This window comes from Erinaceus europaeus, chromosome 9 (assembly GCF_950295315.1).
Source record: "Erinaceus europaeus chromosome 9, mEriEur2.1, whole genome shotgun sequence".
In the NCBI taxonomy this organism is placed as follows: Eukaryota; Metazoa; Chordata; class Mammalia; order Eulipotyphla; family Erinaceidae; genus Erinaceus; species Erinaceus europaeus.
The window spans coordinates 50,792,780-50,807,376 of record NC_080170.1 but is presented as its reverse complement, the minus strand read 5'-3'; the positions used below and the strand labels follow the sequence as shown (position 1 = coordinate 50,807,376).

At 46.2% G+C, this 14,597-nt stretch overlaps 1 protein-coding gene across 1 annotated transcript in view; it reads right to left on the bottom strand.

The window, feature by feature from the left end:
• Nucleotides 1-14,597, bottom strand: part of C9H1orf105 (chromosome 9 C1orf105 homolog) — a 29,645-nt gene that overhangs the window by 6,462 nt on the left and 8,586 nt on the right. The window contains exons 2-5 of the mRNA XM_060197885.1: nt 13,593-13,678; nt 13,051-13,138; nt 5,796-5,870; nt 3,294-3,358 (exon numbers count right to left, since the gene is read on the bottom strand). Coding sequence (XP_060053868.1) covers nt 3,294-3,358; nt 5,796-5,870; nt 13,051-13,138; nt 13,593-13,678 — 314 coding nt within the window. The remainder of the gene's footprint in view (nt 1-3,293; nt 3,359-5,795; nt 5,871-13,050; nt 13,139-13,592; nt 13,679-14,597) is intronic.

The following is a 14,597-nucleotide window of genomic DNA, read 5'->3' as shown; positions in this document are numbered from 1 at the left end:
CAGTGAGTCAGTATCAAGTTCATAATGAAATAGAGTCTACTTAGATTTAGATACCCTCCTCACCTACTTCCTATTACACTTCCCTCACTCACTCCAAAGCTCATCTTATCAAAGCAAGGACTGCAGAAGCTGAAGGGCAAGAGACTGGCATACTTTAATGATGATTCTTTAGTCACTATCAGGCCACCCCATCAGCTGGGGCCCTATTCGGGGAGTCCTGAGATTCCCAAACAGACTTGATGGGCCTAGACCTTGAATAAATCCCTCTCTCCATTGTTACCAGTCATCTCTATCAAGAACAACAAAATAGACCCCTTTGTGGGCCCCCACAGGACCTTGCCCTCAACTTGGGTCAACAGTGGTAGAGAATGTTCCATCTTCCGAAGGGAGGCTGGACAACATACTCTATGCTGCACCTGAGGAAGATGGGTCCTGATATTGGGGCAGCTTGGAATGTTCCTACTCATGACCACAGAATGTGAGCTCAGATCTACAGGGATACAGAGGTCACATAGGCTCCTAAGCTGAATATGGGCCCCAGATCACAGAAAACTGATGGGGTTTACAGTCAACAATATTTATATACCTTTCCCATATTTGGGAGCTACTCTCTTCCCTGATCCAGCTTTCTGGTCCTTTTTCTAGCCATGATAAATCATCTCCCCAGACAATAATTTGGATCCACTTGTATATCAGATTTCAGGCTCAGGGAAAAAAAAAAAAACTAGTATAGCCGCAGGCCCTTTGGAATATAACTAAAATATGCCTACTAGCTATTTACAAAATGGAGATCCCCCCCCCCCAACTCTTCATCTGCACTATTCCAGCCTTAAGGTTCACAATTAGTCAACAATTTGTTTGGCATTATATGTTAACTCTCTTTTCAGCCACCAGGTTCCAGATGCTATCATGATGCTGACCAGACTTCCCTGGACAAACAACCCGACCAATGTGTCCTTGAGCTCTGATTCCCTAGAACCTCACCCCATTAAGGAAAGATAGAGAGAGGCTGGGAGTATGGATCAACCTGTCAATGCCCATGTTCAGCGGGGAAGCAATTACAGAAGCCAGACCTTCCACCTTCTGCATCCCACAATGATGTTGGGTCCATATACTCAGAGGGTTAAAGAATAGGAAAGGGGAGGGGATGGGATACAGAGGTCTGGTGGTGGGAATTGTGTGAAGTTGTACCCCTCTTATCCTATGGTTTTATCAGTTTTTCCTTTGTATAAGTAAAATTTTAAAAATAAAATAAAAAAAAGAAACTTGCAACTGTAGAGACAAAATAATGACCATACATATCCTTGTTCTCCAGGTGGCCAACACTGTGGAGGTGACCCATTCCAATTCTATACCAGGTTCTTGAATTGCATCATTCCTTTCAGGACAGTTTCTTTATATTAGTGAGAAAAAATAATTCTGGATGTCTGGGGAAGTGTTCCAACTGGTATAGCACAAGACTTTTATGCCTTAGGTTCCAAGCTCTATTACTAACACTACATAAACCGGAATGGTGTCTTCTCCCCCGACATATGTAATAGATAAAACAAAATGTAAGGGCCCGGGTAGTGGTGCACCTAATTGAGTGCACACATTACAGTGCTCAAGGACCCAGATTCAAGCCCCCGATTCCCACCTGCAGGGGGAAAGCTTCACAAATGGTGAAGCAGTGCTACTTGTTTCTCTCTACCTATCTCTCTCTATCACCCCGTTTACTCTCAATTTCTGGCTGTCTCTATCCAATAAATAAATAAAGACAATAAGAAAGTTTAAAAAACAAACTTTAAAAAGCTAAATTCTGGCCAACAAGTACACAAAAAAAGATGTTATTTGAGAAAACACTAAGCAGAACTTGGACTGGAGTTGATGTATTGCTCCAAAGTTAAAGACTCTGGGTTGGGTTCATGGTCCTGGAACATGATGACATTGGACCTAGTGGGTTTGTATTGCTATGTGGAAAACTGGGAAATGTCGTGCATGTACAAACTATCGTAGTTACTGTTGACTGTAAAACATAAATCTGCCAGTAAAGAAATTAAAAAAACTGTAAAAAAAAAAAAAAAAGGAGTCGGTTGGTAGCGTAGTGGGTTAAGCGTACATGGTGCAAAGCACAAGGGCCAACGTAAGAATCCCGGTTTGAGCCCCTGGCTCTCCACCTGCAGAAGGTCGTTTCGCAAGCGGTGAAACAGGTCTGCAGGTGTCTATCTTTCTCTCCCCCTCTCTGTCTTCCCCTCCTCTCTCCATTTCTCTCTGTCCTATCCAACAACAACAGTTATGATAACAATAACAACTACAACAAGCACAACAAGGGCAACAAAATGAGAAAAATAGCCTCCAGGAGCAGTGGATTCGTAGTGCAGGCACCATGCCCCAGAAATAACCCTGGAGGCAAAAAAAAAAAAAAGTTATCTGAGGACCTGGCTTGATTAAAGGTCTTTTCACCCAAAGTTTTTGTTTCCAAGAACCTCTGGGCAATACTAAGTGAGGACTAGCTGGAGATGAGGCCTACACATTTCTACTTTCATTTAAACAGCTTGTTTCCAAAGCTTACAAACTCATAAACTCTGATGGGCTAAGTTTTGACATGATTTAGTAATTTCTAGTTCCTACAAACTTTTCCCAGATGAACTTTGCTACAAAAATTGTGGGCAATTCAGTCAGCCATTGGAGGGCTCACAGTGTCTAATAATAAAAATGAAAAATCATTTTTATCATCTCTTCTAGGCAGAAAGTAGGGTGGTGTTTGCAGAACTGAATAGTTTAAGAATTGTCTGTACTGGGACTGGGTGGTGGTGCACCTGGTTGCGCACACATGTTATAATGCACAAGGACCCAGGTTCGAGCCCCTGGTCCCCACCTGCAGAAGGAAAGCTTTGCAAGTGGTGAAGCAGGGCTGCAGGTGTCTCTCTTTCTCTGTCCCTCTCTATCTCCCCTACCCTCTTGATTTCTGACTGTCTCTATCCCATAAATAAAGATAATAAAAAATTTAAAAAAGAATCGTCTCTACTATAATTCAGCAAATCATGTCCAAATATGATCTACATCATACTTTGCTTGAGCTATCAAGAAATCTATCCCAGTCCTTGTATCACTCTTGTATAAGTACAGAACTTTATACAGTTGTTTAAGTAAAAAGTTGTTTTCATTTAACTATCTAGTTTAAACAGAAAAAGAAACTATTCATGAATCCATTCCTAATCATTCTATTTAATATATTTCTCAGTCCATGACCCCATATCCTCAAACTAACACAATCAGAATTAAATTTGTGTTGATGTAAATCTTTGACTTACGCTTGATTCATAACATTTTTAAAAGTCAGCTTCTTGCTATCGGGGTTTAGCAAAGTTGGTTGTGCCTGAGGAAGAAAGTCTCTGTCAGAAAATTGGCCAGAACTTCACTCTAATTGAAATAGATAATGCTACTCGGTTGTATTTTGTGCCAGAGCCACTTACTTGGTCTCTTGTAATATGAAGGGGCCCACTCAATGGAATCAGCCCGCCTCAGAGTGCTAAGGTCTTTTGTTCTGCTCTGAGTATCAGATCTCAGAGTTTGATAACTTCAGACCAGAAACCATCCAGTTCTCTTTGTCTAGCTCTCTGGTAGGACCCTTTAGGCCTCATACTAAGAGCCCTCTCTTGCAGAATCTGCTGACTCCCGGACTCCCTCACTTATTCTCAGTGCTCTCTGAGTCCCCACCCTCACAAACCCAGAACATTTTGGGCTTTTCTTTTTTTTGCCTTCAGGGTTATTGCTGGGTCTCGGTGCCTGCACTATGAATCCACTGCTGCTGGAGGCCTTCCCCCCCCCCCCCCATTTTGTTGCTCTTGTTGTTGTATTTATTGTTATTGTTGTCATCGGATAGGACAGAGGGAAATGGAGAGAGGAAGGGAAGACAGAAAGGAAGAGAGAAAGATAGACACCTGCAGATCTGCTTCACCGCTTGCAAAGCGACCCCCACCCCTGCAGGTGGGGAGCCTGGGGCTCTAACCAGGATTGTTATGCTAGGCCATGTGCTTTGCTCCACGTGCACTTAACCCACTGAGCTACCTGGCCCCCTTTGGGCTGTATTTTAACTCTCACTAAATGCTTGGCTTCCATGATGGACTTTCATCTTTGTGAAGGTTGAGACCATGTTTCTATTTTTGCATCTACAGGTCCTAACACAAAATCTGCTTAACGACTATTTGCTGACCAAACTGGGGAAGGAATGAGCCCAGGTCGTGGCACACTTGAAAGCCTGAAGAGGCTTCCTTTCTAATCTAAATGCCTTTGATGTCTTTGTCTTGTCCTTGCCTAGAACATGCAGTACAGTGTTACATGGAAGAGGACATTCTGGTCTTGTTCCTGGTCTTAAGGGGAATAGTGAGTTTTTCACCACTATGATGCCAGCTACGGGCTTTACAGAGCGTTCTTTATGGTGGTGAGGAAGTACCTTCTGTGTTTGATATCTTTTCATATCTCTCCCTGCGTCTCTATTCCCCCCCTGCCAAGAAAGAGGGTGGCTCTCAGTGACATAGTAGAGTCACCCCTCCCCCCAACCCCCGCCAACCCGCCCAAGGACAGAGGGCTGGCACACCACTATCATTGGAGTTTTCTCCAGTTTCCTATCAGGCCTGCTGCACTGGCTGCACCTGTAGAAGGGAAGGTCCCAGGACTTTCCTTCTGGAATCTGCAGCAAATGGTAAACCACATCATGGGCTCCCCACTTCTGTCAGGCCTGCTTTGGGCAGGAACACAAGTCAGAGAAGAGGCCCTGATGGACAGCAGTTGCTTAGGCCTGGGTCAACACCTTGTAAGGAGCCTCAGTGATTGCAGGAATGAGGCTCAGAGACATCCCTATCTCTGAGTCCCAGGTTCTCAACTGGGAACGTGCATACTGAGCTGAATGGTGCAGAAGACGATTAGGGAAAGTGACCTCCAGGTCTTAGTCTGTCAATAGCTCCAGTGAAATTTCCAAGTTGAATACATCAGAAGATGATTGCTTTGCTCCATTTCACACATGCTGCCAGCCCTCTCCTCATGAGTTCTGGGAGAGTCTCGTGTCTGTCTCCTGCTTTCCTCCACTCCTGGGGCTCCTCTTACTGCACAGCCAGTCCCACTGCCTCCCCGAGTCCAAGGAGAATCATGGGATATCACATCATGAGATGATGTGCCTTCCTTCAACTCACTGCTGAACTGAGCTCACCTCTAACCTAAAGGGGTCCTAATGCTTACTGACTCTCACTCTGGGTCAGAATAAGGGCACAGGTGCTTACTTGAACCCAGGATAGTAGCATCCCTCTGGAAACAGCTTAGAAACAGGTAGCAGGACTTTGTTCCCTTCTTCAATAGCCTTTTTCTTTTCCTCATACTGTCCCCTACTATGACCCTGCTAGGCACAGACACTGCTTCTAGTCTTCCCTGAGGTGTTGACTGAATGGATGAGGAAAAAGATGAATCTGCTTGGTTACTGGGTATACGTGACAGCAGATTGTGCTGCTGTGCTGTGTGGCATGTGTGTTCATATGTGCTCAGGGAATACTGGGAGGAAAGGCTTCATAAACTGTGGGGTGAACTTCCTTTGGAAGCCCAGAACAAAGTGCTTCCTCTGTCTGGAAGAGGAATCTGGCTACCTACCACAACAGCTGTTGGTTTGCTCAAAATGGGGATGCCTTTCTTACTGCGTCAGGAGATGTGCTCCTGGGGCCACCAGCAGCCCTTGCTGTGACTTTCGCTGCAGGATTTCCCATTACCTTTCCCACTCCTGCTGGGCTCTGGGGATACCCATGTCGGTTTCTGTCTGGCTGCCTTACCATTATTATCTGTCGACAAGTATCACACAGATGCTTGTTTCGGCTCAGCCTAGGGCCACTCCGGTTCCTCCAGGCCTGTAGACAAGAGATGAAAGAGATGAAGATGAGGCTATCTGGGGAGTAAAGATGTGGGAAAGGGGTGCAGAGAGGGAGCACAGTTCCTGGGCCTCAGCCCAACCCTACTGGGCACTGAATCTTGGCATGGCTGCAGTGGCATCTGAAAGGGTTAAACAGGAGGAGAAAGTCACAGGCTGGGTGATGGCACAGGTGTGAACAGCTGGTGGAGGGCCCTCAGCTGGAAGGCAGGGAGGTCTCTGCTTCCAAGGGGGTACACGTTCCCCGTTTCATACAGAGATTCTGCCATATGGACTAGTGAGAACCTCTGAATGCCTCCAAAAATGAGGACTTCTCTTCCTAGCCCCTCCTAAGACTCACTCTTTCTTCTGTACTTTGCTCTGGGCCAATACTAGCTCCCAAGCCTATGAACCGGCACCACAGGCCCTTTCCATAACTCCCGGGAACCTTGAGGAGGTCACAGCAGGACTGGAGCTATACTGTGCAGACCTGGCCCCACCTCTTCTGGGAGGACTGAGGCTGTCCCCTCAAGGCAAAGAATGGAGCTGTGCAGGGAGAGAGGGCTACCTGATTGTATAGGTTATCAATTCTTCAAATGTATGTGACTACAGCATGTCCTCTACCAGAGTATCAATATTCCTCCACCTCCACCCACTGAGTCCCTCCACCCTATGACCCAAGCCCCTCCTCACCCTCTGGCTTAGGAGTCAGAGACAAGCGTTTCTTTCTTTCTTTCTTTTTTTTTTCCCCAAGGTTATTGCCAGGGCTCGGTGCTAGCACTATGAATCCACTGCTCCTGGAGGCCATTTTTTTTTTCCATTTTATTGGATAGGACAGAGAGAAATTGGGAGGGGATGGGAAGATAGAGAGGGGGAGAGAAAGATACTCCATTTTATAGCATAGGACAGAGAGAAACTGTGAGGGGAGGGGAAGATAGAGAATGGAAGAGAAAGATAGACACCTGCAGACCTGCTTCACTGCGTGTGAAGCAACCGTCCTGCAGGTGGGGAACTGTGGGCTCCTTGCACAGGTCCTTGCACTTTATACTATGTGTGCATAACCTGTTGTGCCACCAACCAGTCCCTCTATTTGCTCCATTTAATCTGTTATCTTACTTTGTTTCCTGATACCCCACATATGAGTGAGACCATCCTGTATAGGTCTTTCTCTTTTTGCCTTTTTTAAATTATTACTTTTTATCGCTACTAAAGTTATCACTGGGGATAGGTGATGAATCTATCACTCCTGGTGGATTTTTTTTTTTCTTTTTAAACGGAGAGAAATTGAGAGGCAATGGGGAGATAAAGTAGGAAGAGTCAAACAGATACCTCCAGCACTGCTTTATCAATTGTGAAGCTTCCCTCCTGCAGGTGAAGCTTGAACCTGGGTCCTTGCACATGACAATACACAGGTGTGTCACTGCCTGGACATTCCTCCACTTAGCTAACTACCTCCCAAGCTCCATCTATGTTGTAGCAAAAAGTCAGGATTTCACTTTTCCTTACAGGTGTGTAGTATTTCACTGTGTATATAGACTATAATTTCCTTGTCCACTCTTCTGCAGTTGGACACCTAGGTTATTTTTTTCTTTTTTTTAAAACATTTTTTAAAAAAATTATATTTATTTTCCCTTTTGTTGCCCTTGTTTTTTTATTGTTGTTGTAGTTATTATTGTTGTTATTGATATTGTCTTTGTTAGATAGGACAGAGAGAAATAGAGAGAGGAGGAGAAGACAGACACCAGCAAACCTGCTTCACCGCTTGTAAAGTGACTCTCCTGCAGGTTGGGAGCCAGGGGCTCGAACCGGAATCCTTACGCCAGTCCTTGTGCTTTGCACCATGTATGCTTAACCTGCTGCACTACTGCCCGACTCCCACCTAGGTTATTTCTATATCTTGGTTATTGTGAATAGTGTTGCTGAAGATATAATTTTGAATTTATGCTTTAATGTTCTTTGGATAGATACCAAAGAGTAGTATTATAGGGTGTTTCCATTTACATTGTTCTAAGGGCTCTCCATGTAGTTTTCCACAGGATGTGCACCAGCTTGAACCCCCAGCCACAGTGCATAGGAGACACCTGTGAGGTGAGGCTGACCTCCAGGGTTCTCTCTGGTCTTCCTAATTCTCACTCACACTGGGTCATGAATTATGTTCACAGGAAGAACAGAGAGTGGGCCAGCGAACACCCATAGTGACAAAGGATGATAATGAAGTTAAGCCTTCTCCTTGCACTTGATGGACCTCCCGACCTGTCACTGTCCTGTACACACCTGCTGCTTTGGAAGGTGCAGAGGCACATGGAGTTCAAGGGTATCTCCCTGGGAGACCTTGGCCAGATGGGATTTCAGGTAGTTTCACCCTGGAGGGTACTGGGCACTAGGTAGAGGCATTATCGGGGATTTTGAGGACTGAAAACTATGGGCAAAGTTGTATTTTTCTTGACAAATATTTAAAATGCCTTTCATTTTGTGGGCCATTTTCAAAGAATCAAGTCAGTATTCTGTGGTGTGGGTTGGGATGGAGAAGATGGGGGTGGGTGCCTAGATTCACTCATTTGAAGCAAACACTGATTGTGGGGCTACCACATGGAGAGCACTGTCTTGGGGTCACAGAGATGAATAAGTAACATTTCTAGCCTTAAGAAGGAGGAAGGAAGTACTCACACTGCGGAACTGAGGGGACATTGCCTCGCTGGTTACATCATACTTATTGGTGCTTTCTCTGGTTTCCCATCAGGCCCTGCTCTGGCTTATGCAGTGCCAGTTAGTGAGCTAACTGGGGGGCCTCTGTGCACTCAGGCATGCAGCTCCCTGTTCTATATCTCACTCATCTTTGCTTTCCTAGAACCTACCACTGAACCTGATGGACAACAGGCTTTCAACACATGAATGGATGTCTGGAGCCATCCATTAGGCAGATATAGAGATAACCCTCCCCCAAGAGACAGGTCCTAATGTTGCCTTCTAGGGCTGATATGGAACATTTGTGTACAATGTGTGCAGATTCCTTCCTACAATGTACTGGATAAAGTCCATACAGATACCATGGTTCTCAGGTGTTCCCTTGAACACCTTCTATCAGATCAGGTTCTGATCCTGCCCCTGCCTGAGACACAGACTTTAATGCCTGAGTTTTAGCATCCCAGCTGGGAAGGTGGTAGTGGTCTCACCTGAGACCCAGAGGACACTCTCATCCTCTCTATGGAGAGGAGGTGGCACCAGAAAAGGTAGGTGGATCCACTACCACTAGGATTTCATGTTCTGTACTCTGTTTCCCATCCTGATACCAGGTCTTTCCCTTCTCACCATGGTGTCTTTCCAGCCAGCTCAGATGCATCATAGCCACTAAGCAAGGAGCCTCTGAAGTGACAATGGATGTTCTCATTTCCCAGCAGCTGTTCCCATGGGGAATAGATGAAGTTGTGACTGGAGAGTGAGTCCCTTTGGGAGCTGACTCCTGAGATATAGCACCTGCCCTGTCTACTTGAGTCTTTCATAAAGAAGCAGAGAAATAGACTCCTTTCCCCCCATCTCTCTTTTGTTCACTTCTCTCTTTCTTTCTCTCTCTCTCTCTCTTACACACACACACACACACACACACACACACACACTCACTTACTTTCCCAGCTTTGTCTATGCTGAACCCCTTCTTTAGTCAAGTGCTTTGTTATAAGTCTGCTCAAAGCAAAATAAATACTAGCCCCATCTTTCTCTGACTCACTGGACTAGAATGACAAACCCAGATCAAAGCGTGTAGACATAGAGGAATGTAGAGATCCAGGGGGAAGGGCTGACCATCAACATCCACTAATGAGCAAGGGACCTCTGCCACTTCTCACCTCTCACCCCAGCCAAGAATGTGGGCATGGGGCTTGGGATCTGCTCTGCAGGTCACCTCCCACCTTCCTATTTGGGGGCTGGGAGTCAGTTACCTTGTAGATACCATGATTGTTCTTCCTGCTTCTGACACTGGAAACACCAGAGTTAGGACCTGGCTGTGGCAGGGTGAAATTGTGTGCCTTTCTACATGAATGTTCCAGAGTGCAGAGCTCCAGTACCACCTGCTATTTTTCTTAGTGTGGTTTCTATTATTGTTTGCCTTTTTCCTTTCTCTGTGTTATTTCTTCACATCTTTTCTCGGGCTCTTTCTCTCCCTCTCCCTGTCTCTCAGCCTCTGGACCTGTTTCCCCTGTCTCTTGTGACTCATTAGGGCTGCACATGGTACACACAAATCCTGGGAAGCTCCTGAGAAGGGTGTACTTGGAACGTGGATGTCAAAGTCCACTGTTTGATCTGTGATGCTGAGAAAAGGGTGCCAGGTGGCAGGACCTTTGTACCTGGACAGAGGCTTGGATTTTTAGGCTTTTTGGCACATCCCTGAAGGAAGAAAGGATATGTATACTGCAGTCTACTTCTAGGAAACAACTCTTTCCAGGAGGAGGCTGAGTCCTCCTCACAGCACACAGATCTCCACACCTACTGCCAGCCTGCAGCCAAATTCACACTCAAACAGGCCCTCATGATAGGCCAGGGGGGCAGTGGCACAGGGATCCCAGGTTCTCTCAGAGAGGTGGCCCCCAGATATGCCCTTTTGGCCTAATAGTACTTTTTTGTTGAATACACTTTGAAACTCAGCAGGTAGAAGAAAGGTACCTTTTGGGGTCCCCCTATTCTTCCTAAAAAAGCAAGAGATAAAGTCCCATATGGAAGAAGTTCTCCTTAACTAGGAAGACAGTAACATTCTTTTTTGTTTTTTTTTTTTTTGCCTCCAGTGTTATTGCTGGGGCTTGGTGCCTGCAGTACAAATCCACTGTTCCTGAAGGCCACCTTTTCCCTTTTGTTGTCCTTGTTGTTTATTGTTGTTATTATTGCTGTCATTGTTGTTGGATTGGACAGAGAGAAATCGAGAGAGGAGGGGTAGACAGAGAGAGGAGGAAAAGATAGACACCAGCAGACCTCCTTCATCACTTGTGAAGTGACCACCTCCATAGGTGGGGAGCCAGGGGCTCAAACAAGGATCTTTATGTCAGTCATTGTGCTTTGCACCATGTGCACTTAACCCACTGTGCTACTACCTGGCCCCCATAACAGTGAAATTCTTTTTTTTTTTTTAATTTTTTTATATTTATTTATTTTCCCTTTTTTGCCCCTGTTGTTTTTCATTGTTGTTATAGTTATTATTGTAGTTGTTATTGATGTCATTGTTGGATAGGACAGAGAGAAATGGAGGGAGGAGGGGAAGACAGAGAAGGGGAGAGAAAGACAGACACCTGCAGACCTGCTTCACTGCCTGTGAAGCGACCCCCCTGCAGGTGGGGAGCCGGGGGCTCGAACCGGGATCCTTGCACCGGTCCTTGCACTTTGCACCATGTACACTTAACCTGCTGCGCTACCGCCCGACTCCCCAACAGTGACATTCTTATCATCAATCAGGACAAGAGGTGGTGTGAAGAGGATTCTGCCCAGACAGACTTGGTGACCAGAATATTCATTTTCCCTTAGTGGCCCATATAGTCCAGTTATTCTCCCACTAACTGCCTCTCGTCTTGTTTCTGTAGCATAAAATCAGGTTAGGCTTAGCCACCTCTTTGGGTCTTCCTTTCATCTTAACAGTGCTTTTCTCATGTTTGTCTTCTGATGCCAGCTCAATTCTCAGTCTCAGCCCAAACCCTAAAATCCTAATGTGACAAACAGAAAGCGCTGCCTTCCCCCCTTTTTGGTGGAGGTCAGCTCCCAACAGGGGAAGTGCCAGAACAGGGGGAAAGAGCTGAGCTCTCTGTCCTGGTAAGGGGATGCACTGAACATCTCTGTCCCCGGACTGAGCACCAGACTATTGGCTCCTTGTTGTTCTTGGCTGCCATCTGGGGGCCATCCTGAGTACTGCAGCATGAGTTGGCCTGGAGGGGCGCGGGAGAGGAGGAGGGCTTGCTTGGGACTTCTGCCTCTTCCCCTCTGAGAGCAGGGCTTTGAGCCTGGGAGGGCAGGTCCCCATCTTGAGGCCTGTATCTGTGGCTTGCAGCATGCGAGAGTGAGGAGGTGTGAAGGCACCTGTCTCAGTATGAGGCTTGAGGAGACTACTGGGTAGTGGAAGGTTTCCTCCAATTACCATGGCAGTGGCCAAGCCAGCTCTGTGTCTGCCCATCCTTTCTGTACAGCTGAGGCCACACTTATCCCTGACTGGTCTGTCAGTGTGTGGGAGGAATCCTGGGTATGTAAAGTTCTGCCTAGAAACCCTTAAGTGATGAGAATCTGCATGCCTCCTCTGCCTTTCGGGGCCCGTCTGGTTTCCTTCTGTGGATCCTGATTGTGTGGTCTGGTCTGAGATGCTCTCCAAGCACTTCCTGTACCCCAATCGCCAGGCCTTTGTGCCCCTAGTTCCGCCCTCTTTTTGTGGAAAGAACACCTCTCAGGTTCCAGGCTGACTCATTTCCCTGGCCTGGTGACTTCCTCCTTCCCGCTCTCACCTGTGTTCTCTGGGGTCACATTCTGGGGTGTGTCCCCTCCACCCACACCACACAGGTGGCCTCCAGCTTTCACATCTCTGTTTCTGTGCTCAACGAAATAAAAGTGACTTGTTTTTCTATGCATATAAGGCTTGAGATCATCACAGTTTACAGTGTTGAGCTCTCTCTGGACCAAGTACTTCCAGAACCATCTTCACATAGGTTTTTAGCAGCTTTGTGGGTGCCATCCTATTTCTCACATCCTGAGAGTCCTCTCTTTCCAGCTGGGGAGGTACTGCCTTCAAAAGCACTGTCATTTTGGGTGTGGGAATTCTGTGTCACCCTGCAGTGACTGCTAGAAGTGGAGGGGAGAGGAAGTGCTTTAATGTGAACTCACATGAGTGCAGGTGGTAGACACAAGGGATTCATGGAGGTAAGAGCTAGAGGTTCTAGAAATGAAAACTGAGGACTGATTCTAGATGCAGAATAAAAGTCCTGTGGTATTCAGGGCAGATAAACTCTTTACTTTGTCATGAACCTTGTTACTAGTTCTAAGGCAGGGGTCTTAGGCACCAGAGATGAGGCTCAAAGTGAGACTTATTTCTTTCATTCAAAATCTACTGAGCTAGAGAGATAGCATATCCTTTGTGTTCACATTCTGTGCCACCCTACAACTACTTGTGTGCTTATGTTCAATTAAAAACAAAAGGAAACAAACAACAAAAACAAGAGTACCTGAGATGAGACCTCTGGCACTTGAAATGAAATTGGCGAATTCAAATCCTTCTTGGGTGAAACCAAAAGACTGGCCAAGGGCTGAGATCTGAGCAACCAAAACAAACAAGTTAGAACCCAGAAGCAGCCTGAGGGTTTCAGAGGGAAAGAACTCTTTTGGTGGGGAGGAGTTCTGGACTTGCTGTCTACTCTGTCCTGAAGGGCCTAACAATTTGGGGAGCTCCACAGAGATAACTGACTTTTTTTTTTTAATGCATCACTGGGGAATGAACAGGCCAGTTCTCCTGTTTTGCTAAGTGATGGTGTGGGATTCATTTCCTCCAGCCAGGTCTCTCTATTCAGCCCTCCCTCTGTCTGAGAAAGCTGGCCATTTCCCATTTATAAGCCCTATAATCTCTTATCTTTCATGCCTCTGCTAATTAGAACATCTATTTTGAAACCCCATTGATAACTGTTGCCCAGCTTTTAAGAAATCATCTCCTGTAAGACCTTTCAGGAAATCCTTATGTCGTTCTCTCCACCCACCCATAACCGAGTTTTACCTTTTGGGTATACTGAGCACTAATGGCTTGTTTGATAGGCTGGTGGAACTGAGCCAGGGGATGTTGTCAAATTTTGGAACAGGAACCTAGAGAGAAGGCATGGAAAGATACATTTTGCAGAATATGGTGCGTTTGGCAACTGTCACCAGCATTTAACCTAAGTAAGCTAATGGAAGCACTTTATAAACCACTTTTAGCATTTCTATCTTACCCTTTCACCATCCCATAAAGAAGCAAGAGCAGTATCTCTATGGTGCAGAAGAAGAGATCAAACCTCTGGCAAGTGGATTCAGGTTTTCTGACTTTCATCTGCTCTCTCTTGAGTTCTACTACATGCCTTTGGTATTTATTTATTTATTTATTTATTTATATTACCAGAGCACTGCTCAGCTCTGGCTTATGGTGGGTGATGTGGGTGGGGGAGAAGGAGGGAGATTGAACTTGGGACTTTGGAGCCTCAGGCATGAAAGTCTCTTTGCACAAGCATTATGCTATCTCCCCCGCTGCCCCCCACACTACCCCAGTGCCTTTGTTTGTCAATCCCAGCTCTCTGCATCCTTCAACAATTCTAGGAGCTCAGTCCTCCATCTCAATCCTTTCAGGAAGCAAAGAGGAAAGAACCAGGCTGGGAGCTGGAGACATTTCTCCTTTCCCAGCTGTGTGCTTTGGGGATATAAGGCATCTATCTCTCTTCTAGTAGGAGTTGATGCCACTGCTTTGCAGGGCATTAGGCCAGAGAGAAAACAGGTAAGGCTGTCTTGTCTATGTTGTGAGGGGCTGCAGTTTGAGGCCTGAAGGTGGAGTGAATGAGAGGATGTATATGGAGACCCCTGGCTGGGGGCCTGACTACTGGGCAAAAGCAGCCTTTATTATCTCTTTCCCCAGCCAGATCTCTGTCCCTGCTCTTCCAAGGCCAACACTCTCTCACCTTACCTCTAGCCAACCCCCATCTTTGGGTTGGGGTGAAACATTCCCAGGCCCAGGCGCTGAGTCCTATGCACAGTG